Consider the following 25,415-nt stretch of genomic DNA (forward strand, 5'->3'; position numbering starts at 1 on the left):
TGAAAAGAAAGCTCTGCTAATGGGACAGCTTTATGTACAGTCGTGGCCAAAAGTTGAGGATGACACAAATATAAATTTTCACAAAGTCTGCTGCCTCAGTTTGTATGATGGCAATTTGCATATACTCCAGAATGTTATGAAGAGTGATCAGATGAATGGCAATCAATTGCAAAGTCCCTCTTTGCCATGCAAATTAACTGAATCCCCCCCAAAATATTTCCACTGCATTTCAGCCCTGCCACAAAAGGACCAGCTGACATCATGTCAGTGATTCTCTCGTTAACACAGGTGTGAGTGTTGACGATGACAAGGCTGGAGATCACTCTGTCATGCTGATTGAGTTCGAATAACAGACTGGAAGCTTCAAAAGGAGGGTGGTGCTTGGAATTATTGTTCTTCCTCTGTCAACCATGGGGTAAAGTCATTTTCTCTGATGAATCCCCTTTCCGATTGTTTGGGGCATCCGGAAAAAAGCTTGTCCGGAGAAGACAAGGTGAGCACTACCATCAGTCCTGTGTCATGCCAACAGTAAAGCATCCTGAGACCATTCATGTGTGGGGTTGCTTCTCAGTCAAGGGAGTGGGCTCACTCACATTTTTTCCTAAGAACACAGCCATGAATAAAGAATGGTACCAACACATCCTCCGAGAGCAACTTCTCCCAACCATCCAGGAACAGTTTGGTGACAAACAATGCCTTTTCCAGCATGATGGAGCACCTTGCCATAAGATAACTAAGTGGCTCGGGGCACAAAACATCGATATTTTTGGTCCATGGCCAGGAAACTCCCCAGACCTTAATCCCATTGAGAACTTGTGGTCAATCCTCAAGAGGCGGATGAACAAACAAAAACCCACAAATTCTGACAAACTCCAAACATTGATTATGCAAGAATGGGCTGCCATCAGTCAGGATGTGGCCCAGAAGTTAATTGACAGCATGCCAGGACGGATTGCAGAGGTCTTGAAAAAGAAGGGTCAACACTGCAAATATTGACTCTTTGCATCAGCTTCATGTAATTGTCAATAAAAGCCTTTGACACTTATGAAATGCTTGTAATTATACTTCAGTATTCCATAGTAACATCTGACAAAAATATCTAAAGACACTGAAGCAGCAAACTTTGTGAAAATTAATATTTGTTTCATTCTCAAAACTTTTGGCCACGACTGTAGGCACACGACAGTTTGTGGGCACTGTTTGTCACCGTTATAGTGCAATTCATGTATTGTTTAGTGCCGTGTTGTGTTGTGTCGTGGCATTGCTGGCTTGGATAACATATATTTTTTTGCTCCACTAAGATTTACTGTTATTCATAACAAAAAAACAGGTAGCTAAATATAATAATATGCAATCATTTCCTGTTGATGAGAAGAGCACAAATCTAGGCCTATTTATTTTATCTTTGGATTCTAAAATAATTAGAAATAGGCATCTATTTCCTATTATTTCCATCTTCATTGCAGAATACATTCCTCCTCATTTCTGAAAGTGATGTTTTCATACTCGCAAAATAGTTTAAATGCCTATAAAACAAGTTTGGATAGGCGACCATTCCTCCCAGCTCTCATTTAATAGATAAGCTATTTCAAGTATTTTGCGCAATGCGATGTGCAGTTTAACCGTAGAACAGACGGTTCACCTTTTTTATTGTAGGCTGTCTGAATACTGTAATGTCACATTTCTCGAGTAGACAGTGTTTAATTATAAACATAATACACAAATATACATAACCATTGCAGAATAAATTCCTCACCTTTTCTGACTATGATGAGTTCATATTCACGAAGTAGCATACAACAAATTACTATCCGCATCATATTTAATTGGGCCTATTAGATAAACTATTATAATTTGTTTTTGCTCTATGCAGCCGAAAGGGAGAGCGGTTTATAACACATGCCTATAGTATAATTTGACAGGTGAACAGACAGTTGATCTTTTGCAACGAAGTGTGTAGGCTGCCACTGCAAGTAGTAGTTTACATTTTTTTCCCAGTAGAAAATGTTTTAGAATTCGCGGGCAGTGCAGTATATTTAGGCTTGGGAAAAAGTAAATGCAAAACATTATTGAACGCAAACGATCTGTTTACAGGTCCAAAACTATTTGTAAATGTTTGTTTTTTTCAGAGATAGATACAGCAACTTTAGTTGCAACGCAAACATTCTGCAACCTCCAAAGACATTTGATCAAGTTTGCCATTACTATTTCCCTTAGGATGTCTCAGCCTAATTCCAATACTTCCAAAGTATACAGCAAAGAAGGGCGTTATAGAGTATCACAGTATGAGTCAAAATACCTGTAATACCTAGCGGTCAAACAGGGAAATGGTTCCAATCGTTTTTCCACAATCCATTTTTCCCATAGGGGATTTTAGAAACACTTAAAATAAGGTCTGTGTTTCATGTAGTTTTTTTGATAGCCGTGTAAATCTCTCTAGGACAAGGTGCTTTTTTATCAATATATAATGGCCTGTATTTACCCCCACCCAAAATGAAATGCTAATTAGCTGTGTATGTGGTTATCATAAAGAACCACAAACGGCATGAATATCTGGAAGACAAAGGTAAGAATCTCTGGATTAACTGTTAGCTAAATGTAGTAACTAATAAATTGGCAACATTTCTTTCAATTGACAATTCTGTGGACTGTCTTGTGCAAGTTTTGACAATTGGAACCATTTCGGTTTGACTGCTAGGTTATGGGTATTATGACACCTGCATTGTGGGGCTCCATAATCACCATAAAAAGGTGAATGATGGGTGTTTTTCAGGTGGTTATAATGCTCATTCACACAGTTTTATAACAGGTCTGATTTATAACGGGAAACATGCGTATGTATAGCTTGCGCCAAGTTTATGAATCTCAATATTTGTGCGTGCACAGTCTTCCAGAAATTACCCATACATACATTTAGAACTTATTAGGTCCCTGATCTCATCTGCTCTCGAAATAAATTACATGTTCTCATTGTCCAAGACCGTGTAAAAATGGATCCGAGACAAAGACACTGTAGTCCCGAGACCAGACTCCACAACACTGAAAAACACAATCCATTTCACACCACACACCTGTTTAAACCAGTGTTTCCCAAACTCAGTCCTGGGGACCCAAACATGTGCACATTTTGTTTTTTGCCATAGCAGTGCACAGCTGGCTGATTCAAATAATCAAAGCTTAATAATGAGTTGATTATTTGAATCAGCTGTATAGTGCTAGGGGAAAAAACAAAACATGCACACATTGGGGTCCCCAGGACTGAGTTTGGGTAACGCAGTTACACACTTGTACATGTATTTTTATTGAGAGAGCATGTTAATTTCAGATTGATCTTTTGACTTAATTACTATTGTGTAGAGGAATTAAAAGGCATTGACAAAATATAATGAAAATGTACTAAAATTTTATCATTCATAAAAGCTGGAAAATCTTTTGTGACAGGGTAACAAGAAGCAATATTAGAGTTGGTTTTTAGTACAATATATTTTCAGCCTCAAGACAAACAAATCAAGTCTCTTCATTTCCCCCATTCTATAAAATATACATTTTCCACAGCATTATGCAAAAAAGTAATCAGAATATATTATGGGAAATATGAAAGCCTTACAGCTTCCATTAAAACAAAGTCACTTAGGAAATATGTTATTTGATGAATAAAAGTACTTAAGAGTAGTAGGAGAAAGAAAACATATGGACATTGATGCATTACTGTTGACACAATTAGTGCAGAAGGGTATGGTAATGAAAAAGGCCAACATTTCCCATGATTTATTTTGCAAACGTTTTGTCATTTGAAATGTGCCGAAGATCTGACAATATTTTGCAATCAAAACAACCTAATTCCCCAAATCTGCATGGTGGTCTCTTCTTTTAAATTATAATTTCCAAAACAGGGGAAAGGCAAAACTCTTCCTCACAAGGCTGACCCATTGACAACATTTTAAAAAGACAAAAAGATCTGTAACCATTAAGAAGCAGAGAAGAGTATCAAAGAAGAAGAATCCTCCATTATTAGAGTGGTGAGGAAGATAATTACTTGTCTGCCTTTATCAAACTTCTCCAAACGTTGTTGAAAGGTCTTGGAATGCTGGCACCTTCCAAATGGGCAACAGTTGTGTAATTCAGTTTCCTACAGGTAATAGAGACACAGAGGAATGATATTCCAGAGGTGCTTTGATTTACACACCCTTACGTATTTATTTGGACAGTGAAGCTAAAACTTAGAATTTCTGCTCCATACGCCAGTATTTTGGATTTGAGAAAATGTTTTATGTGGCGACAATACAGAATGTCACCTTTAATTTGCAGGTTAGCGTTTTGTGTCATGAAATTCACTTAGTGTATTAAATATAGTCAAAAGTTTCGTATTTGGTCCCATATTCCTAACACGCAATGACTACATCAAGCATGTGACTTGTTGGATGCATTTGCAGTTTGTTTTGGTTGTGTTTCAGATTATGTTGTGCCCAATAGAAATGAATGGTAAATAATGTATTGTCATCTTGAGTCAATGTAAATAAGAATGTTTCTGAACAGTTCTACATTAAATGTGGCTGCATTGCTACCATGATTACAGATAATCATGAATGAATTGTGAATAATGACGAGTGAGAAAATTAGAGACATAAATATCATACCCCCCAAAAAATTTGTCACAAGCTTGATGTAGTCATTGCGTGCTAGAAATATGGGCACAAATACTAAACTTTTCACTAAATGTAATACACTAAGTGACTTTGTCCAAATACTTATGACACTTTCAAATGGGGGGGCACTAGAAACAAAGTGCATTAATTTCATAACTGCAAAACAGATATGAAAATAACCTCAAATAAACAGGTGACATTCTTTCATGTCGCCTAATACATTTGACCTCAAATCCGAAATTCTGGAGTATAGAGCCATATTAAAGGTTTTAGCTTCACTGTCCAAATGAATACGTAGGGGAGAGTACACTCCATGTGAGAGCAATTGCACATGGAATGCGTGACTGAAGAACGTGAGACTGGTTATTCTGATAGAAAGCAAAAATATCAATGCAAGTACATACTCATGGGATTATGATCAAATTAGACTCAGTACAAAAACATAATACATATAGGTTCCGGATCTCACCTGGCTCAGAGCTGCTGCAAGTAAGAACTTTAGAGCAGTGTGCAATTTGACTTCTTCTTTGCTTTCTTCTTTTCTATCGGCGTTTTCCTATTGATCTGTCTGACCAGGTCATAGAAAATCTAAATAGGAGCAGAGGAGCTGGTAGTTAGAGATGCATTAACTAACTCTGTCATAGGCTCCAGATAATCACACTTGTTTACTTGACAATAATTACTTTTTTTGTGTTGCAATTCCTTTCAAATAAGAGATATAAAACACTTTAATTCAGTCCAGGTGACGATGTGAAAGCAGTGGGACTTACCTCATTAACGTTGATCTTTGATTTAGCGGAGGACTCTAGAAAGGCACAGTTGTTCCACTGTCTGGCCAGGTTCTGTCCCTGCTCTTTGCCCACCACACGCTCATCCTCCAGGTCACACTTGTTGCCTACCAGGATCATGGGGACCTGATACAAAATAGGGAGAAATAGAGGGATGTTGACAGTTCTTTCCTCATTCTTTTCAAAACAAAAATATAAGCCATATCAGTCTCCATAATGTGACAATGAATCAATCATGTACAAACTCTGCATGAGGCAGAAATAAGAGCATGGCTGAAACTGGCAAACATCAGCCATGACATTTCTATCTCAAAGCCACCATCTTCTCTGACATGCTCCCCCAATGTCTGTACAGGATTCCTTCTTCTCACTCTGTCATTTAGGTTAGCAACACTGAGGCATGCAGGAGAGCATCAGCTGTTCCGGACGACTGTGTGAACACGCTCTCCGTAGCCGACGTGAGTAAGACTTTTAAACAGGTCAACATACACAAGGCTACATGGTCAGATGGATTACCAGGACGTGTGCTCCGGGCATGTGCTGACCAACTGGCAGGTGTCTTCACTGACATTTTCAACAGATTGAGTCTAATACCAACATGTTGTTTGAAGCAGACCACCATAGTCCCTGTGCCCAAGAACACAAAGGCAACCTGCCTAAATGACTAGACCCAGCACTCATGTCCGTAGCCATGCAATGCTTTGAAAGGCTGGTAATGGCTCACATCAACAACATTATCCCAGAAACACTAGACCCACTCCAATTTGCATACCTCCCAAACAGATCCACAGATGATGCAATCTCTATTGCACTCCACACTGCCCTTTTCCACCTTGACAAAAGGAACACCTATGTGAGAATGCTATTCATTGACTACAGCTCAGCGTTCAACACCTCAAAGCTCATCACTAAGCTAAGGATCCTGGGATTTAACACCTCCCTCTGCAACTAGATCCTGGACTTTGTCGGGCCGCCCCCAGGTGGTGAGGGTAGGTAGCAACACATGTCACGCTGATCCTCAACACTGGAGCCCCCCAGGGGTGCGTGCTCAGTCCCCTCCTGTACACCCATGACTGCATGGCCAGGCACGACTCCAACACCATCATTAAGTTTGCAGACGACAACAGTGGTAGGCCTGATCACCGACAACGACGAGACAGCCTATAGGGAGGAGGTCAGAAACCTGGCCGGGTGGTGCCAGAATAACAACCTATCCCTCAACATAAGCAAGACTAAGGAGATGATTGTGGACTACAGGAAAAGGAGGACCGAGCACGCCTTCATTCTCATCGACGGGGCTGTAGTGGAGCAGGTTGAGAGCTTCAAATTCCTTGGTGTCCACATCACCAACAAACTAGAATGGTCCAAGCACACCAAGACAGTCGTGAAGAGGGCACAACAAAGCCTATTTCCCCTCATGGGTCCTGGGTCCTGAGATCCTCAAAAGGTTCTACAGCTGCAACATCGAGAGCATCCTGACTGGTTGCATCACTGCTTGGTACAGCAATTGCTCGGCCTCTCTCTGACCGCAAGGCACTACAGAGGGTAGTGCGTACGGCCCAGAACATCACTGGGCCTAAGCTGCCTGCCATCCAGGACCTCTACACCAGGCGGTGTCAGAGGAAGGCCCTAAAACTTGTCAAAGACTCCAGCCACCCAAGTCATAGACTGTTCTCTCTGCTACCTCATGGCAAGCGGTACCAGAGTGCCAAGTCTAGGACAAAAAGGCTTCAACAGTTTTTATCCCCAAGCCATAAGACTCCTGAACAGGTAATCAAATGGCTACCCGGACTATTTGCACTGTGTGCATCCCCCAACCCCTCTTTTACGCTGCTGCTACTCTCTGTTTACCATATCTACATAGTCACTTTAACCATATCTACATGTACATACTACCTCAATCAGCCTGACTAACCGGTGTCTATGTAGCCTCACTACTTTTATAGCCTCACTACTGTATATAGCCTCGCTACTGTTATTTTACACTGTCTTTTTAATGTTGTTCTTATTTCTTTACTTACCCATTGTTCACCTAATATCTTTTTTGTACTATTGGTTAGAGCCTGTAAGTAAGCGTTTCACTGTAAGGTCTACACCTATTGTATTCGGCGTGACAAATAAACTTTGATTTGATTGTGGGGTAACTACAATGTTGATCCATCCTCAGTTCTCCATCTCAGCCATTAAACTCTAACTGTTTTAAAGTCCCCATTGACCTCAGTGAAATCCCTAAGCAGTTTCCTTCCTCTGCGGCAACTGAGTGAGGAAGGACGCCTGTAACTTTGTAGTGACTTGGTGAATTGATACACCATCCAAAGTGTAATTAATAACGTCAACACGCTCAAAGGGATATTCAATGTCTGCTTTCTTTATTTGTACCCATCTACCAATAGGCGCCCTTATTTGCAAGGCATTGGAAAACATCCCATGTCGTTGTGGTTGAATCTGTCATTTGAAATTCACTGCTCGAATGAAGGACCTTACAGAATAGTATGTGTGGGATACAGAAATGAGATAGTCATTCAAAAATCATGTTAAACACTTATTGCACACAGAGTCCATGCAACTTCTGACTTGTTAAGCAAATGCTGTTGTTTTTTCAAATTTATTTTAATGTTTTGGCTTGCCATAACAAAGAGGTTGAATACACATTTCAGATTTTACATTAATATGTAAACATTTCTAAAAACATAATTCCACTTTGACATTATGGGGTATTGTGTGAAGGCCAGTGACACAATCTCAATTTAATCCATTTTAAATTCAGGCTGTAACAACAAAATGTGGGGAAAAAGTAAACGGGTGTGAATAATTTATGAAGGCACTTTAGAACATAACTGCATACAAATCATAGTGATCATAACAGCTGTAATAAATGCATTGACAACAAGGCCTAAGTGTTGGAAGCACATCAACAACAGTGACGGAGCCCTGAATAGCTACAATACTCACATCCTCCCAGGCTGACTACACCAATGAGGAGATGGGAGAGGCAGGACTTGCAGCGCGATCTGCGTCACAAATAGAACTGACTTCTATTACGTGGTTATACCCACGTTACAAAATAAATGTAGAAGTCTATATTATTAAATTATTGCGCCAATGAGCGTCTGCGTTGCCAAGGGGTAAAATAGAAGTCAGTTGTATTTGTGACACAGATCGCGCTGCAAGTCCTGCCTCTCCCATCTCCTCATTGGTTTATAGAAGCAGGTACCCACATGCCATCTCCTCATTGGTTATACCCACGTGGGTGACTGAGAGACGAACGAGGTCAGTGGCGGTAATGCAGCTAATTTCTGAAAGTTGCCAATTGCAATATAAAGTCAGGAGAAGAAAAAGTCAGGAGAAGAAAAAGCCTGGAAGGAGGAGAGATGACTAGAAACTATTCGGTTGACTGTTTTATGTGTGGATTAATTGTCGGTGTAGAGGACCTTGTGCATTTCAGGTAAAATAACAACTCAATGTTTATATCCCAGGACAAATTAGCTAGCAACAGCAAGCTAGCTAAATAGGACAAATTAGCTAGCAAATGCAAGCTAGCTAGCTAAATTGGCATAAATGTTTAATGCTTTTCAACCTGTCCCCAAATTAATGTAATTGGTTCAGAGTTTGTTTTGATATTTTAACCTGCGTGTCATGATCGTGTTTGGTGTAGGGGGACAATATACATTTATGCACAATGGCGCATGTGCACAGCCGGTTTGGGTCATGTGTCAGTGTCAAAGACAGTGACTGAGCCCTGAATAGCTACAATACTCACATCCTCAGTGTCAACGACAGTGACTGAGCCCTGAATAACAACAATACTCACATCCTCAGTGTCCTTTACTCTCAGGATCTGTTCCCTCAGGTCCTGTAGGTCGTTAAACGTGGACTGTGCAGTGATGGAGTATACAAGAGCGAAGCCTTGACCGTTCTTCATGTACAGGTCCCTCATTGCTGTGAACTGCTCCTGTAAAACAGCAGATGAAAGACTCCATGACATACTGGTCATATTTACTGCCGTCATACAATCTGTTACCATGGCTAACGTTTACTGCCGTCATACAATCTGTTACCATGGCTAACGTTTACTGCCGTCATACTATCTGTTACAATGGCTAACGCGGACATGTTCTACTTACTGTTCCAGCTGTGTCAAGGATTTCAAGCATGCATTGCTGCCCGTCCACTTCAACTTGCTGTGGGAGAGGGAGTAAAGTTTAGTACTATTTTGACACTTAAGTGGTGGCAATGGAGCTCTTAGTAACTTTAGGGCAGCTTACCTTTCTGTAGGAGTCTTCTATTGTGGGGTCATATTTTTCCACAAAAATACCTTGTACAAATTGGACAGTCTGGAAGAGAATAAGCAAGGAAAGAAGAACATAAAGTGATATCAATTCTCAAAAGCAAATGCCCACTCAAATCACTTACACCCAGAATGCCTTAATAGAAACCTAGGCAAGGCACTACTCACCAGTGCAGATTTGCCGACACCGCCGGAGCCTAACACCACAAGCTTGTATTCACGCATGGTGGGGTTACTTCACTAGACAGCACAAAGGTCTGCAAGAGGAGAGACAAGAGAGAGAGCATTGTTTAGGCCTACTTACGTCACTATGTATTTAAATTTAACACATTGCCAGCCACAGATGAGAACCCAATAATGTCTTTCAGCTTTCATCAGATCTAGACGTAACATTTTGCAGTTGTTCATTCCCCTCAGCTTGCCCATTATCTAACTACTCATACATAGCTCAGCCTGAACATAACGGTCTGCTTGTGGTATCCCTTTGACAACACATATTCAGGAACTGAAACTCCTCTCCCTCTGCCAAAAAAAGAATCCCTCCATCCCACCACTACCCAGGGATATCAGCTGACATGAGGAGGCCATGTTCCCTTTTCAAAAGAAGGAAACAAATAGACAAGAGCCAAAATAACCCAGAGATTTGTTCCACCCTCGGGATTATGCACTACATCTTTAACACTTGAGTAAGTGGCAGAGAGCTGATGCTAATTGTCACACAGCTCAGTCTCTATGGAGTTGGTGGGTAATAGCCGCAGTACCACAAATAGCTTAATCTCATTAGCATGCTTAGGAGCAGGCTGTGTGGGGCGAGGAGTCGCCACCTCCATCAGCTTGGCACAGTGATAAGTAGGGCTTGTAAAATTAGCACAACATTATAAAACTCTTAAAACAGTCAGGCATTTATGACTTGATATTACAAACCTATTCAATTCGCATTTCCTGTTCTGTCTTGGAGCCAGCCATGGAAATGTGAGGCACCTGCCAAGAGAGACACTTCTTCCCCCAGAATATTATCACCACAAAACCTATTTTTGTTTTGTCTGCATTGTGCTTATTCCATTGGGGACCATATTGGAAACAACGTGTTTAACGTGCATCTTTTCCCCCAATAAATCAACATGTCTTATGTCAAATAGGAATAACCACCAGGTAATGGCAAAAGCTACTCCATGAGAAAATGTTGGTTTTATGTGCAGAGAAACAATCCTAACCCACTACGCAAATCTAACAAATTGCAAAGGACAGCAGCACCACAAGCCTACAATGGACAGATGGGCGGTATGAGGGATGCTACAAAGGTCCATCCAATCCTCAGGCCATTGCAATACACCCCCCCTTTGTGAAAATGTTGTGCATATAGAAAACAGAACAGAGATTAGAGTAAGAGAATGACCACTGATGTAAAATAATGACCAGACCAAGAAAGGCAGCGTGTGTTTGATTCCGATATCAGCTCCAATCTAGAAGCATACTTAGAACCCACAGACACAGTAAGAATGCTAAACAAAGCATCTACCAAAAACGTTTCAAAAAGGCATTTAATTTATATCTGACGTGGCCACAGCCTTTAACAGCCTCTTTCTGATTAGAGATAACACATCTGGAGTAGCACTTAAGCAAATAAATGCTTGTAGAACTTCACATGGTCAATCCCAATCTTAGAATTCCTGCAAAGCACAGCTGATATGGAGAGTGTTTCCATGTTGACAGGATGTTGGCACATCCACCATGCCCACTGGCAGTGAGAACACTAGCCTCTTGATATCTTCCAAGTCATTGAGGGTTCAGATCCAGTTAACTGCTGTCTACTGTGTTAACTGGACTGAAAACCTGTAGCTAGACAACTTTTTGTTGTTCTTTTTACTAACGCTATGCGAGTTGATCATTCCCAAGCAGCATATAGCCTAATAGCATAGTATCTGCACAAACCCATTTTCCAGCAAAAACACCCACTTTAAGGACATAACCTACCGTGTACAAGGCTGGAAACGACAACTCCCCACTACATCTGGTGAGGGAAGGCTAGCAGTTCCCAGGACACACAGGTGTGGTGGCTGTGGTGGGAGCCAAAGGATTTAGGCTATGCCAGAGAATCCCCACAAAGATAGGAAAAAGACAGAAGAAATTTATAAGTTGCAGTTCACTTTTTGAAAATAATCTTAGGCCTGCACTTTGAGGGAGTGGGAAACATTTTGTCAAACGGTAGGCGTACATTAGGCCGAATCATCTACTCATCACCATCAATATGGTCTCAAAATCCTCACTTAAAGTGAAGTTGAAAAAGGCCTATATGATAAAAAATGATAAAAACTTGAAAAAGGCCTAAATGATAAGAAAACCAGACCATTGTTAGAACTACAAAAGAAACCCATGCAGAATGTGCCAATGAATGGGCAACATAAGGTTATCTGTGTTTACTCAGATTTCTGTTCAAAATTGAGGTGCAATTTACTGCATAAAAGCTGACTTTGCTTATCAGTCAGACAGCCAAATCATTCCTGGCTTCTTTCAGACTTCTGAGTGAGAGAGTTTCTGGCAGATTATAAAACATCTGCTACTTTAAACATGTCAGAGTTCTCTAACTATAACACATCTTTTTGACAATCTTAAATGCATACAAAGGGCCACCTGATGGGAATGTGGTTAATTATTTGCTTTTATTGCACATGGGTGTTCTCCTGAATGGCATGTCATGCATCCAATTATAATTCTCAAAAGACAACACTAGCTATTTACATACACTACTTTGCCAGCAAAGTATGTGGACACATGCTCGTCGAACATCTCATTCCAAAATCATGGGCATTAATATGGCGTTGGTGTTCAAGGTGTTCAATGGGGTTGAGGTCAGCGCTTGGTGCAGGCCAGTCAAGTTCTTCCAGACCGATCTCGTCAAAACATTTCTGTATGGACCTCGCTTTGTGCACAGGGGCATGGTCATGCTGAAACAGGAAAGGGCCTTCCCCAAACTGTTGCCATAAAGTTGGAAGCACAGAATCGCCTAGAATGCCATTGTATGCTGTAGCATTGAGATTCCCCTTCACTGGAACTAAGAGGCCTAGCCCAAACCATGAAAACCAGCCCCAGGCCATTATTCCTCCTCCACCAAACTTTACAGTTGCCACTAGGCATTGGGGCAGCTAGCATTCTCCTGGCAACCGCCAAACCCAGATTTGTCCGTTGGACTACCAAAGGGTGAATCATCACTCCAAAGAACGCGTTTCCACTGCTCCACAGTCAAATGGCGGCGAGCTTTACATCACTCCAGCCAACGGTTGGCATTGCACACAGTGATCTTTCCACTTGACAATAACAGCACATACAGTTAACCATGGCAGCTCTAGCAGGCAGAAATTTGACGAACTGACTTGTTGGAAAGGTGGCATCCTATGACGGTGCCACGCTGAAAGTCACTGAGCTTAAGTTGTCCTATGATCTGGCTATACAATAAGGCTGTGGTCTACACTAGTTCATTTAGCAGATAAGATTTGCATCGAATTCCATGACATTATTTTATAGTATTAAGAATAGAATTGAACTGAATAAAATAGAAAGGATATTTTCTTCAAACGATTTAAGGGAGTACGCACATGCTGCTATTCTATGTTGAGCGGTTAACAAAGAAACAGGTATTCCTATATGCTTAATTTAGAGTTATGTAACTTTAGTTGTGATACAAATGTTGGGTTATATGTTTTGATTGTCAATACATTCTATCACTGCATGATGCGACTATTGATTTGAATAAAGTCGCATGAAAAGGCATGAGCTCAGCTTTGTTTTTTGCACAGGCTGTACACATTTCATCAGTCTCTCATTCACAATTTGACGAGCACTTGATAAAGCCTCGAATTTCCCGGCTGCACCCCCTTCGTGTGGCCATAATGCCCCCTAAAAGAATCCATGCTTTTTGCAGCCAGTGGCGGTTGTGCCCTTGGGCTAAATATAATAATTATAATTCCCTTCTTCGGGCTGCGTGGCAAAGCACCTCTCACTCACATGGCTCTTCTTCACGTGATCAGATCTTTATCTAAGGCTATAAGTGAAGACAGACATCGGGGACGCAACAGCGTGCGTCCTTATCCAAAATCAAATCAAACTTCTTGTCACAAGCACCGAATACAACAAGTGTAGAACTTATCGTGAAATGCTTACTTACAAGCCCTTAACCAAGAAAGAGTTTAGAAAATATTTACCAAATAAACTAAAGTAAAAAATTATAAAACACAATAAAATAACAATAACGAGGCTATATTAATCTACTATCCCCCATAGTTCAAAAGTTGACCTATTCTATTCGAGAAAGAAATAGACCACTAGCATCAAAAAAACTGTTTTAATGCAATGAGCCTGACGCAACTAATCAGAACGTCTAGCTTAAAACGTTGATAAACTATTAGGCTATTTCTTCACATTAAGAGCACAGCAATCCGCACATAGCAGTAGGCTATAAGCGCAAATGTTCCATTAGCATGAACACACCGTTACACACCGCAACTCTCCTTCCGTGGCCTCCAACTGCTCTTAAAACGCTAGTAAAACTAAATGCATGCTATTCAACCGATCACTGCCCGCATCTGCTCGCCCGTCCAGCATCACTACTCTGGACGGCTCTGACTTAGAATACGTGGAGAACTACAAATACCTAGGTGTCTGGTTAGACTGTAAACTCTCCTTCCAGACTCACATTAAGCATCTCCAATCCAAAATTAAATCTAGAATCGGCTTCCTAGAACGCAACAAAGCATCCTTCACTCATGCTGCCAAACATACCCGCGTAAAACTGACCATCCTACCGATCCTCGACTTCGGTGATGTCATCTATAAAATAGCCTCCAACAGTCTATCACAGTGCCATCTGTTTTGTCACCAAAGCCCCATACACTACCCACCATTGCGACCTGTACGCTCTCGTTGGTTGGCCCTCGCTTCATACTTGTCGCCAAACCCACTGGCTACAGGTTATCTACAAGTCTCTGCTAGGTAAAGCCCCGCCTTATCTCAGCTCACTGGTCACCATAGCAGCACCCACTCGTAGCACGCGCTCCAGCAAGTATATCTCACTGGTCACCCCCAAAGCCAATTTCTCCTTTGGTCGTCTTTCCTTCCAGTTCTCTGCTGCCAATGACTGGAACGAACTACAAAAATCTCTGAAGCTGGAAACACTTCTCCCTCACTAGCTTTAAGCACCAGCTGTCAGAGCAGCTCACAGATTACTGCACCTGTACATAGCCCATCTATAATTTAGCCCAAACAACTACCTCTTCCTCTACTGTATTTATTTATTTATTTTGCTCCTTTTCACCCCATTATTTCTATTTTGCACATTCTTCCACTGCAAATCTACCATTCCAGTGTTTTACTTGCTATATTGTATTTACCTCGCCACCATGGCCTTTTTTGCCTTTACCTCCCTAATCTCACCTCATTTGCTCACATTGTATATAGACTTATTTTTCTACTGTATTATTGACTGTATGTTTTGTTTATTCCATGTGTAACTCTGTTGTTGTATGTGTCGAATTGCTATGCTTTATCTTGGCCAAGTCGCAGTTGCAAATGAGAACTTGTTCTCAACTAGCCTACCTGGTGAAATAAAAAATAAATAAAAAATTTGCAAAAGCTACCACAAATGCAATTATTTTATTATAAAAAAGGTACATTTATATGGTGAAAATGATCTTCTCCAAACATGAAACTCGCAATGCGCATGTATGCCAGTTTAGGGTCTACACCCGTTGTAAAGCAGATTATGTGCTACATTTTAAGAAGTTATTTGGCAACTTTAGTTGTGATACAAACCTTAACAAAACATATAAGCCTATGCGCTAGGCTACATAAGGTGTGCGACTATGATTTTAAAAAGTCACCAAAAAAAGGCATGCGCCGTTTCTTGCCTTAAACTAGCCATCATTCACAAGTGAAAGGCTAATATTGTCACCCAGCAGACTATTCTTGACTTAATCTAATCTTTACATATACTAAATACATTTACTGAATGTAAATAATGTGTGAAATTTGTTTGGATTTAGAATGGACCATTATCATGCACTTGTCTATAAACAGAAGCGGTGGAAAAAAATATATCTATACACTTAAAAAGCGAATGGAGGTTTATTGGTGGTTTATTTTCATGCCAGCCAGGTAAGCTATATTCGTGTTGTAAAGAAGCAATGTGCTTAATAATTAGAAAAGTTGAGAAATAAATATAGTAGGCCTAGTCTATAGAAAGCTGATGGGATCCTCTTTTTAAGAGGCCATCACTCTGTTTTCTCACAAAATTGCATAGCCTATAGAAATGTTGAAATCTCAAAGTGTTTGATTAGATTTTCGATTACATTTGCATTGATGTCAGAGTGATGAGGGACAATAGAGTGCTGAGTACCAGGCAGTTAGCAAGTTTGGTAGGCTACTAATGACCATCAGCAGCATCAGAGTTGGAGAAGCCTAATTACCGTGACTAAACGGACACGTGGAATTTGAATGCCATCATTACCCGTGACCGCCGGTGTGGCGGTAATACGGTCACCGTAACAGCCCTATCCATGACTGGGAGTTACAGGTTAGGTACTGTTTGGTGTAGCACAACATTTTTACCAACCTTTACTTGGCGATACTAGCTTTGTTCTCGATTCTGCCAAAGATGCATCTTCTAAAATGTCAGTGTCCAGTTGCAGGTAGTGCATTTAAATTTAGAAAAGGCTTCGTTACTAAAACAAAGAAATATTTTGCTCCATTAAGTAATCAAACAATGTGTACGTCGCCATCTTCTCCATTTAATTTTTCCCCCCCTCATTGATTGAGACAGGTGGTTCCACCCCAAAGTGCAGCATGTCATGATGACACTCACCTGTCTCGATCAATGCACTCTCCACGGAATCGGAAGAAAGCGGATGTTTCTGGTTTTCAGGGATACAGTATTTTCAACCCAACTTCAGTTTCCCATAAAAAAAAAACAAGTAGGGACTCCGCTCAGGGATCCTTCTATGCCTGCTACGTTCGATCATAACCTATGAGAGAAGATTTGAAATAGACAAGATAGCGGCATACACATTGTTGGATTACTTCATGTTGCAAAACAATTACTGTATACTGAATAAAAATATAAACAAGTCACACGTTTCATGAGCTGAAATAAAATATCACAGAAATGTTCCATATGTAAAAACAATATTTCTCAATTTTTTCGCACAAATTTGTTTACATCCCTGTTAGTGAGTATTTCTCCTTTGCCAAGATAATCCATCCACCTGACAGGTGTGCCATATCAATAAGCTGATTAAACAACATGAACATCGCATAGCTGCACATTGTGCTGGGGACAATAAAAGGCCACTCAAATGTGCTGTTGTCATAAAAAAATGTGACAGACTTCTCAAGTTGAGGGAGCGCACAATTGGCATGCTGACTGTAGGAATGTCCACCAGAGCGGATGCCAAAGAATTTAATGTTAATTTCTCTACCATAACCCATCTCCGCCATTTTAGAGAATCTGGCAGTACGTCGAACCGGCCTCACAACCGCAGACCACATTTAACCACGCCAGCCCAGGACCTCAACATCCGGCTTCTTCACCTGCGGAATGTCTGACACTAGCCACCCGGATAGCTGATAAAACTGTGGGTTTGCACAACCAAAGAATTTCTGCACAAACGTCTCAGGGAAGCTCATCTGCGTGCTTGTCATCCTCACCAGGGTCTTGACCTGACTGCAGTTCAGCATCATAACCGACTTCAGTGGGCAAATGCTAACCGTCGATGGCCACTGGCATGCTGGAGAAGTGTGCTCTTCACAGATTAATCCCAGTTTCAACTGTAGTGGGCAGATGACAGTGTATGGCGTTGTGTTGGCGAGCGGTTTGCTGATGTCAATGTTGTGAACAGAGTACCCCATGGTGGCGTTGGTGTTATGGTATGGGCAGGCATAAGCTACAGGCAACGAACACAATTGCATTTTATCCGTGTCAGTTTGAATGTATGGAGATACCGTGACTAGATCCTGAGGCTCATTATCATGCAAATTAATCTGCCACAATCATGTTTCAGCATGACAATGCACAGCCCCATGATCTGAACAATTCCTGGGAGCCGAAAATGTCCCAGTTCTAACCAGACATGTCACCCATTGAGCATGTTTGGGATGCTCTGGATCGACGAGTACGACAGCGTGTTCCAGTTCCCGCCAATATCCAGCAACTTCGCACAGCCATTGAAGTGGAGTGGGACAAGAGTCCACAGGCCAAAATCAGCCTGATCAACTCTATGCGAAGGAGATGCGTCGTGCTGCATGAGGATTATGGTGGTCACACCAGATACTGACTGGTTTAATGATCCACACCCCTATCTTTTTTTCTAAAGGTTTCTGTGACTAACAGATGCATATCTGTATTCCCAGCCATGTGAAATCCATAGATTAGGGCCTAAGGAATTCATTTCAATTGACTGATTTACTAGTGATGCACAGATATAACATTTTTGGCCGATACTGATATCCAATATTTTCCTTGCAAAAAAAACAACAACGATAACCGATATAAAAAATGTTGCGGGCTTTTAAGCATTCTAGTACAGTTAAATAGTTACACGGATGCAGCGGTTTAAGCCACTGCATGAGGTGTCACTACAGTCACTGGTTAAAATCCAGGCTGTATCACATCCGGCAGTGATTGGGAGTTCCATAGGACGGCGCACAATTGGCCCGGCGTCGTCCGGGTTTGGCCGGGGTAGGCCGTCATTGTAATTAAGTATTTGTTCTTAACTGACTTGCCTAGTTAAATAAAAGATTACACACATGCACAGACTATAAAATGATTATGTTCGCATTTACGTATGTCCCCATGACCAGTAAAACATAATCAAAACCTATTTCTTTCCCTTACTTGCTGTGCTGTTTCGTTGTTCAGTGGTTTCATTCTCAACCAGGATTTCTATGGAACACCGTCTGGGTCTTTGCGTGTCCAAAAATATACTATTTAACGTGTCAAATAAGCTTGTCGACCAATCAGGACCTGAATATGACTGCACATCACATAATAATTTAACGCGTTCATACATTTTTTCATAGTTATTACACATTTGATTACGCTATCACTCGTATTTCATAGGTCACAACGATTCGTCAATACGTATGCTATGATGCTCGTAAAGTTGTCGCGCAGTGCTACAGTGCTGGTCATAAAACAAGCTAGCTAGCTCATGGATTTAAACAATGTCATTTTGCTATGTTTTTGGGGAAGAACAATCTGTTTCAGTAGCTAACTATATAGCTAGGTGTCATCTAAAATAACCCTAATTTATAAAAGACAATTCTTATTTTATTAATGGTGGTTGGACCCATCTATGTGAAGCTAGCTACAATAAAGATTAGCCACAATAGTGGACTTTGCGGTTAGTATTCAAAATAAAAGTATGCCATAATTCTATTCATTCACTGTCAATGACATACTTTGATTTTGAAGGCAAACCGCAAATTCCACTATTGTGCCTAATCCTTATTGTGGCTAGCATCATACCGATGTTGGCATTTTTAGCTAATATCGTCCGATTCCGATACGTTCACCGATATAATCATGCATCCCTAAAATCTTTGAAATTGTTGCATGTTGCATTTATATTTTTTTTCAGTGTAATAACGGAGCATTTTCTAAATTCAAAATGCACCACCTGCAACTGGCCAAATCGAGACGAAGATTGCATCACCAAGTTAAATGGATAATTCCACCACAAAACACAAATTCCTATGATTAACAGTGTTAAATAACAGTCATATGTGAACACACATTTTTTTGTGAACAAATGTTATAAGTTTAGTAGCAGCATGTGAAAATCTGTTGCAGCTCAAGTCAACTACTAAACCCACAATGCAATGCTCTCACTGGGCTGGCTGGCTAGCTAAGTAACACACTTAACTATGCACAATAATACCAGTTAATATCTGCATATGAAGTAGCTAGCTAGCTAGCTGTAAAATCACCTAAACAAACTGCACTATCAATTTAGGAGTCTCACCCAGAGTGCAAGAGTACGTTGTTATGGCAACAACAGCCTGTTCCCAGACATACAGGGCGCATTGAAAGATGGTACTTGGAGAAACTGTGTTGAATAATTTGCTACACTGTTTAGACTGAGCACATCTAAACGTAATATATACATTGTCATGACGATATAGGTGGATGGATGTGTTCTAGACAAGTATGCCAATACCATTTTATTGGCTGATTTGGTGGTCTGAAAAGCAGGTAATTGTTTTAAAAGCGTTATTAAAATGTGATAGTGTGTTATCCCCTATCTCCAGTGACGAGAACTAGCCTAAAGGCCGGCAGATAGTACTATTGATGGTTCGTACCTAAAAACATTCTCCATTCAGGCTGCTAAGGCGTCAATTTCATCCTTAAGTAGATTTAATGGCGAGAAGGAGAGGGGGGAAATATGCATACTTTCTTTTTGAAACACAATTTTCCACTGCCATGCAAGTGGCTAATGCTACTTACTGATGTTGCACCCTGCATTCAGCCAGGGGTGAACAGACTGCTGCAACCTGATTGGCTGAACGCAATACGCAACATCCAGGACTATTATTCCTAGGCATTAGCCACTTTTGCATGGTGGTAGAAAATGGTGTTTCATAAAGAGCACAAATTGTCCCTGTCTTTTTTCACCTTCTCACCATTAACTATAGTTCAAGAGGAAATTGATGCCTTTGCAGCATGAATAGAGAATGTTTTAGATACGAACCCGCCCACGGGGATATTATCGGCTGCATCCATTGCGTTTTGATGGTAAGATGGGAACGACTCAATATCGCCCTCTGCTGGCCTTTGGGCTAGACGAGAACCATGTATTCTGAATAAAAATATAAAACAACAATTTTACTGAGTTACAGTTTATAGAAGGAAATCAGTCAATTGAAATTAATTAATTAGGTCCTATTCTATGGATTTCACATGACTGGGCAGGGGCGCAGCCATGGGTGGGCATAGGCCCACCCACTGGAGAGCCAGGCCCTGCCAATCAGAATTAGTTTTCCCTACAAAAAGGGCTTTATTACAGGCAGAAATACTCCTCAGTTTCATCAGCTGTCCGGCTGGCTGGTCTCAAGATGATCCCGCAGGTGAAGAAGCCGGATGTGGAGGTCCTGGGCTGGCTTGGTTACACTGGGTCTGCAGTTGTGAGGCCGGTTGGTCGTACTGCCAAATTCTCTAAAACGACATTGGAGGCGGCTTATGGCAAGAGCTCTGGTGGACATTCCTGCAATCAGCATGCCAATTGCACGCTCACTCAAAACTTGAGACATCATTGGAATTGTGTTGTGTCACAAAACGGCACATTTTAGTGGCCTTTTATTGTCCCCAGCACAAGGTGGAACTGTGTAATGATCATGCTGTTTGATCAGCTTCTTGATATGCCACACCTGTCAGATGGATGGATTATCTTGGAAAAGGAGAAATACTCACTAACAAATTTGGGCACAACATTTGAGAGAAAGCTTTTTGTGCGTATGAAACATTTCTGGGATATTTTATTTCAGCTCAAGAAACATGGATAAAACACTTTACATGTTGTGTTTATATTTTTGTTAAGAATATATATGACAAGTTCCTACAAGATTTCAAACAGACCACTTACAAGTTAAATCATGGAGATAATCTTTTTACCCACTGAACATAGGCTTTCAACAAATTGATTGTATTTCTGGGGTGGATTATTCCTTTACTTGGTAGGAAATTCTATGTATCACACCAAACAGTACCTAACCTGTAACTCCCAGTATTGGATACCAAAAATCGTTGGTTAAATTGCATTATCTGGTGTAACAATCTGCATCTAACTTAGCTAGCCAAGTTACTATTTAGTTAGCTGTCGAAGTTGCCTTCCTAGCAATTTAGCTAAGCTAACCCCTACGTTTGCCATCCTGGACCGATTTAAAGTTACAGCTAGCTAACAGTCCACGATCTGGGTAAGCCAACAATGTAATGGCTAACTTGTTAAATGGTATGTCCATCAATTGCCAATTAGCCAAAATAACTAGTTAGCTAAGGCGAACTAGCTACAGCCAACTCCCTTCGGCTTGTTATGCTAGCTGTTGTAACTAACTGCTTTAGCTAACTTAGCTGCTTTAGCTCGCTAACGTTAGCCTCCCATCCGGCCTAGACTTTCGCTGTGACTAGCGAGCAACTACCATAGTTAGCTGTCCTACTTTGCCATCTGACACATTTCAAAAATTTTCACCGACCTATATCTATATTGGAGAATTGATTAGCCCAAAACGGTTGTTATGGCCAGATATAATCGTTACTCACCGTGTTTTGGTCTCCCCGCCGCCTCACTGGAGTTGCTGACTTCAATGAATCTAGGTCGAAAATATACTTCAACCAAGACATCAATGAACCTCGTTCGGCACTGTAAACGTCACTCCCTAACAAACGTCACTCCCTAGCTAACCTCTCAAACCATAAATGGCAACGGACGGTGCACACTACTGTAGTTTCAAGGCGACCTGGGTATTCGCAATGTTGTAGTCCAGGCATAAAACCATATGGATCATCTGAGTATTTTGGCGACCATGTACACACTGAGTGCAAATATTATTAAATAAGAGATTACAAGTTTGTTGCCATGGTCTCCACATTATAAACTGAGGACTGTGACAAAAACTAAACAGCAAAGTAATAAATAGCCTACAGTTATCAAGTAGGCATACTGCCATACGAAATGTGTTTGGATAATGTGGGAAAGCAGAATGCTGTAGCGTGCAATTAGATAGCATACTTTCCCACTGGAGTTCTCAGAAATAAACCATCTCTACTTGTTCAAACAGACATTCAGTCCCTAGTACAAGTCTACACAGCCCTTTCACAGCACCCCTCCTTTCCTTTGTTTGCTGAAGCGCAAATGCCCACCTGAACATTCACGGTCTTCACATTTTGCTACCTTAAAATTAAATCTCAAAAAGGAATACATTGGATTCTTTTCCTACCTACAGTTGAAGTCGGAAGTTTACATACACCTTAGCAAATTACATTTACACTCAGGTTTTCACAATAACTGACATTTAATCAGAGTAAAAATTCCTTGCCTTAGGTCAGTTAGGATCACCACTTCATTTTAAGAATGTGAAATGTCAGAGTAATAGTAGAGAGAAATATTTATTTCAGCTTTTATTTCTTTCATCACATTCCCAGTGGGTCAGAAGTTAACATACACTCAATTAGTATTTGGTAGCATTGCCTTTAAATTGTTCAACTTGGGTCAAACATTTCAGGTAGCCTTCCACAAGCTTCCCACAATAAGTTGGGTGAATTGTGTTCTAATTCCTCCTGACAGAGCTGGTGTAACTGAGTCAGGTTTGTAGACCTCCTTGTTCGCACACGCTTTTTCAGTTCTGCCCACAAATTTTCTATAGGATTGAGGTCAGGGCTTTGTGATGGCCACTCCAATACCTTGACTTTGTTGTCGTTAAGCCATTTGCCCCAACTTTGGAAGTATGCTTGGGGTCATTGTCCATTTGGAAGACCCATTTGCGACCAAGCTTTAACTTCCTGACTGATGTCTTGAGATGTTGCTTCAGTATATCCACATAATTTTCCTACCTCATGATGCCATATATTTTGTGAAGTGCACCAGTCCCCCCTGCAGCAGAGCACCCCACAACATGATGCTGCCACCCCCGTGCTTCACGGATGGGATGGTGTTCTTCGGCTTGCAAGCCTGCCCCTTTTTCCTCCTAACATAACGATGGTCATTATCACCAAACAGTTCTATTTTTGTTTCATCAGACCAGAGGACATTTCTTCAAAAAGTACAATCTTTGTCCCCATGTGCAGTTGCAAACCATAATCTGGCCTTTTATGGCGGCTTTGGAGCAGTGGCTTCTTCCTTGCTGAGCGGCCTTTCAGGTTATGTCAATATAGGACTCGTTTTACTGTGGATATAGATACTTTTGTACATGTTTCCTCCAGCATCTTCACAAAGTCCTTTGCTGTTGTTCTGCGATTGATTTGCACTTTTCGCACCAAAGTACGTTCATCACTAGGAGACAGAACGCGTCTCCTTCCTGAGTGGTATGATGGCTGCGTGATCCCATGGTGTTTATACTTCCGTATGTCACGGCATTCATCGGAAGAAGAAGAGGAATCGTCAGACCAAAATGCAGCGAGGTACGTGTTCATCTTTATTCGCTTAACTGACTGAACACTGAATACTAAATAACAAAAAGAATAGCCGAAACAGTTCTGCAAGGTGCAACCTGGACCCATACAAATCAGCTGGGCTTGACAATCTGGACCCTCTATTTCTGAAATGATCCGCCGCCATTGTCGCAACCCCTATTACCAGCCTGTTCAACCTCTCTTTCATATCGTCTGAGATCCCCAAGGATTGGAAAGCTGCCTCGGTCATCCCCCTCTTCAAAGGAGGAGACACCCTGGACCCAAACTGTTACAGAGCCTCCTTCACTCACGCCACCAAACTTACCCTAGTAAAACTGACCATCCTACCGATCCTCGACTTCGGCGATGTCATCTACAAAATAGCTTCCAATACTCTACTCAGCAAACTAGATGCAGTTTATCATAGTGTCATCCATTTTGTTACTAAATCACCTTATACCACCCACCACTGCGACCTGTATGCTCTAGTCGGCTGGCCCTCGCTACATATTCGTCGCCAGACCCACTGGCTCCAGGTCATCTATAAGTCCATGCTAGGTAAAGCTCCGCCTTATCTCAGTTCACTGGTCACGATAACAACACCCACCCGTAGCACGCGCTCCAGCAGGTATATCTCACTGATCATCCCCAAAGCCAACACCTCATTTGGCCGCCTTTCCTTCCAGTTCTCTGCTGCCTGTGACTGGAACAAATTGCAAAAATCGCTGAAGTTGGAGACTTTTATTTCCCTCACCAACTTTAAACATCTGCTATCTGAGCAGCTAACCGATCGCTGCAGCTGTACATAGTCCATCTGTAAATAGCTCAACCAATTTACCTACCTCATCCCCATACTGTTTTTATTTATTTACTTTCCTTCTCTTTTGCACACCAGTATCTCTACTTGCACATGATCATCTGATGATTTATCACTCCAGTGTTAATCTGCTAAATTGTAATTATTCGCTCCTATGGCCTATTTATTGCCTACCACCTCATGCCTTTTGCACACAATGTATATAGACTCTTTTTTTCCTACTGTGTTATTGACTTGTTTATTGTTTACTCCATGTGTAACTCTGTGTTGCTGTCTGTTCACATGCTTTGCTTTATCTTGGCCAGGTCGCAGTTGTAAACGAGAACATGTTCTCAACTAGCCTACCTGGTTAAATAAAGGTGAAATAAAAAAAATATTTAAAAAACCCCAACACTAAACAGAAAATAACCACTCACAACTAACAGTGGGAAAAGAGGCTACCTAAGTATGGTTCTCAATCAGAGACAACGAAAGACAGCTGTTCCTGATTAAGAACCATACCCGGCCAAAACATAGAAATACAAAACCTAGACATACAAACATAGAATGCCCACCCACATCACACCCTGACCAAACAAAAAATAGAAACATACAAAGCAATCTACGGTCAGGGCGTGACAGTACCCCCCCCTCCCCCCCTCCACAAAGGTGCGGACTCCGGCCGCAAAACCTGAACCTATAGGGGAGGGTCTGGCTGGGCATTACTCCACGGTGGCGGTTCTGGAGA

General features: G+C 41.2%; 1 protein-coding gene across 6 annotated transcripts; it reads right to left on the minus strand.

The window, feature by feature from the left end:
• Positions 1–3,383: 3,383 nt before the first annotated feature.
• LOC129829893 (ras-related protein Rap-1A-like) lies at positions 3,384–22,224 on the minus strand. Of its 6 annotated transcripts, none has more exons than XM_055891887.1 (10): positions 22,024–22,222; positions 16,576–16,735; positions 11,697–11,805; positions 9,891–9,979; positions 9,700–9,768; positions 9,559–9,615; positions 9,246–9,386; positions 5,417–5,560; positions 5,116–5,234; positions 3,384–4,129 (listed from the first exon to the last, which is right to left on the minus strand). In XM_055891887.1, exons 4-9 carry the CDS (start codon positions 9,945–9,947, stop codon positions 5,145–5,147), a joined length of 558 nt encoding a protein of 185 aa, XP_055747862.1. In that variant the 5' UTR covers positions 9,948–9,979; positions 11,697–11,805; positions 16,576–16,735; positions 22,024–22,222; the 3' UTR covers positions 3,384–4,129; positions 5,116–5,144. The 6 variants fall into 6 exon arrangements, with proteins under 6 accessions (XP_055747862.1, XP_055747861.1, XP_055747860.1 ...); XM_055891886.1 differs by lacking the exon at positions 16,576–16,735 and adding an exon at positions 20,772–20,922; XM_055891885.1 differs by lacking the exon at positions 16,576–16,735.
• Between the last annotated feature and the right edge of the window lie 3,191 nt (positions 22,225–25,415).

Source organism: Salvelinus fontinalis, chromosome 31 (assembly GCF_029448725.1).
Source record: "Salvelinus fontinalis isolate EN_2023a chromosome 31, ASM2944872v1, whole genome shotgun sequence".
In the NCBI taxonomy this organism is placed as follows: domain Eukaryota; kingdom Metazoa; phylum Chordata; class Actinopteri; order Salmoniformes; family Salmonidae; genus Salvelinus; species Salvelinus fontinalis.

Bases quoted from the DNA above. Each gene is read 5' to 3' on its own strand.
- LOC129829893 (XM_055891890.1), bottom strand. From the start codon at position 9,947: ATGCGTGAATACAAGCTTGTGGTGTTAGGCTCCGGCGGTGTCGGCAAA. The intron at 5,561-9,245 runs GTGAGTATTGTT...ATTTTGTATCAG, and splicing joins GAGTAAAGGACACTGAGGAT to GTCCCCATGATCCTGGTAGG. The intron at 5,235-5,416 runs GTAAGTCCCACT...GCTCCTATTTAG, and splicing joins CAAAGATCAACGTTAATGAG to ATTTTCTATGACCTGGTCAG.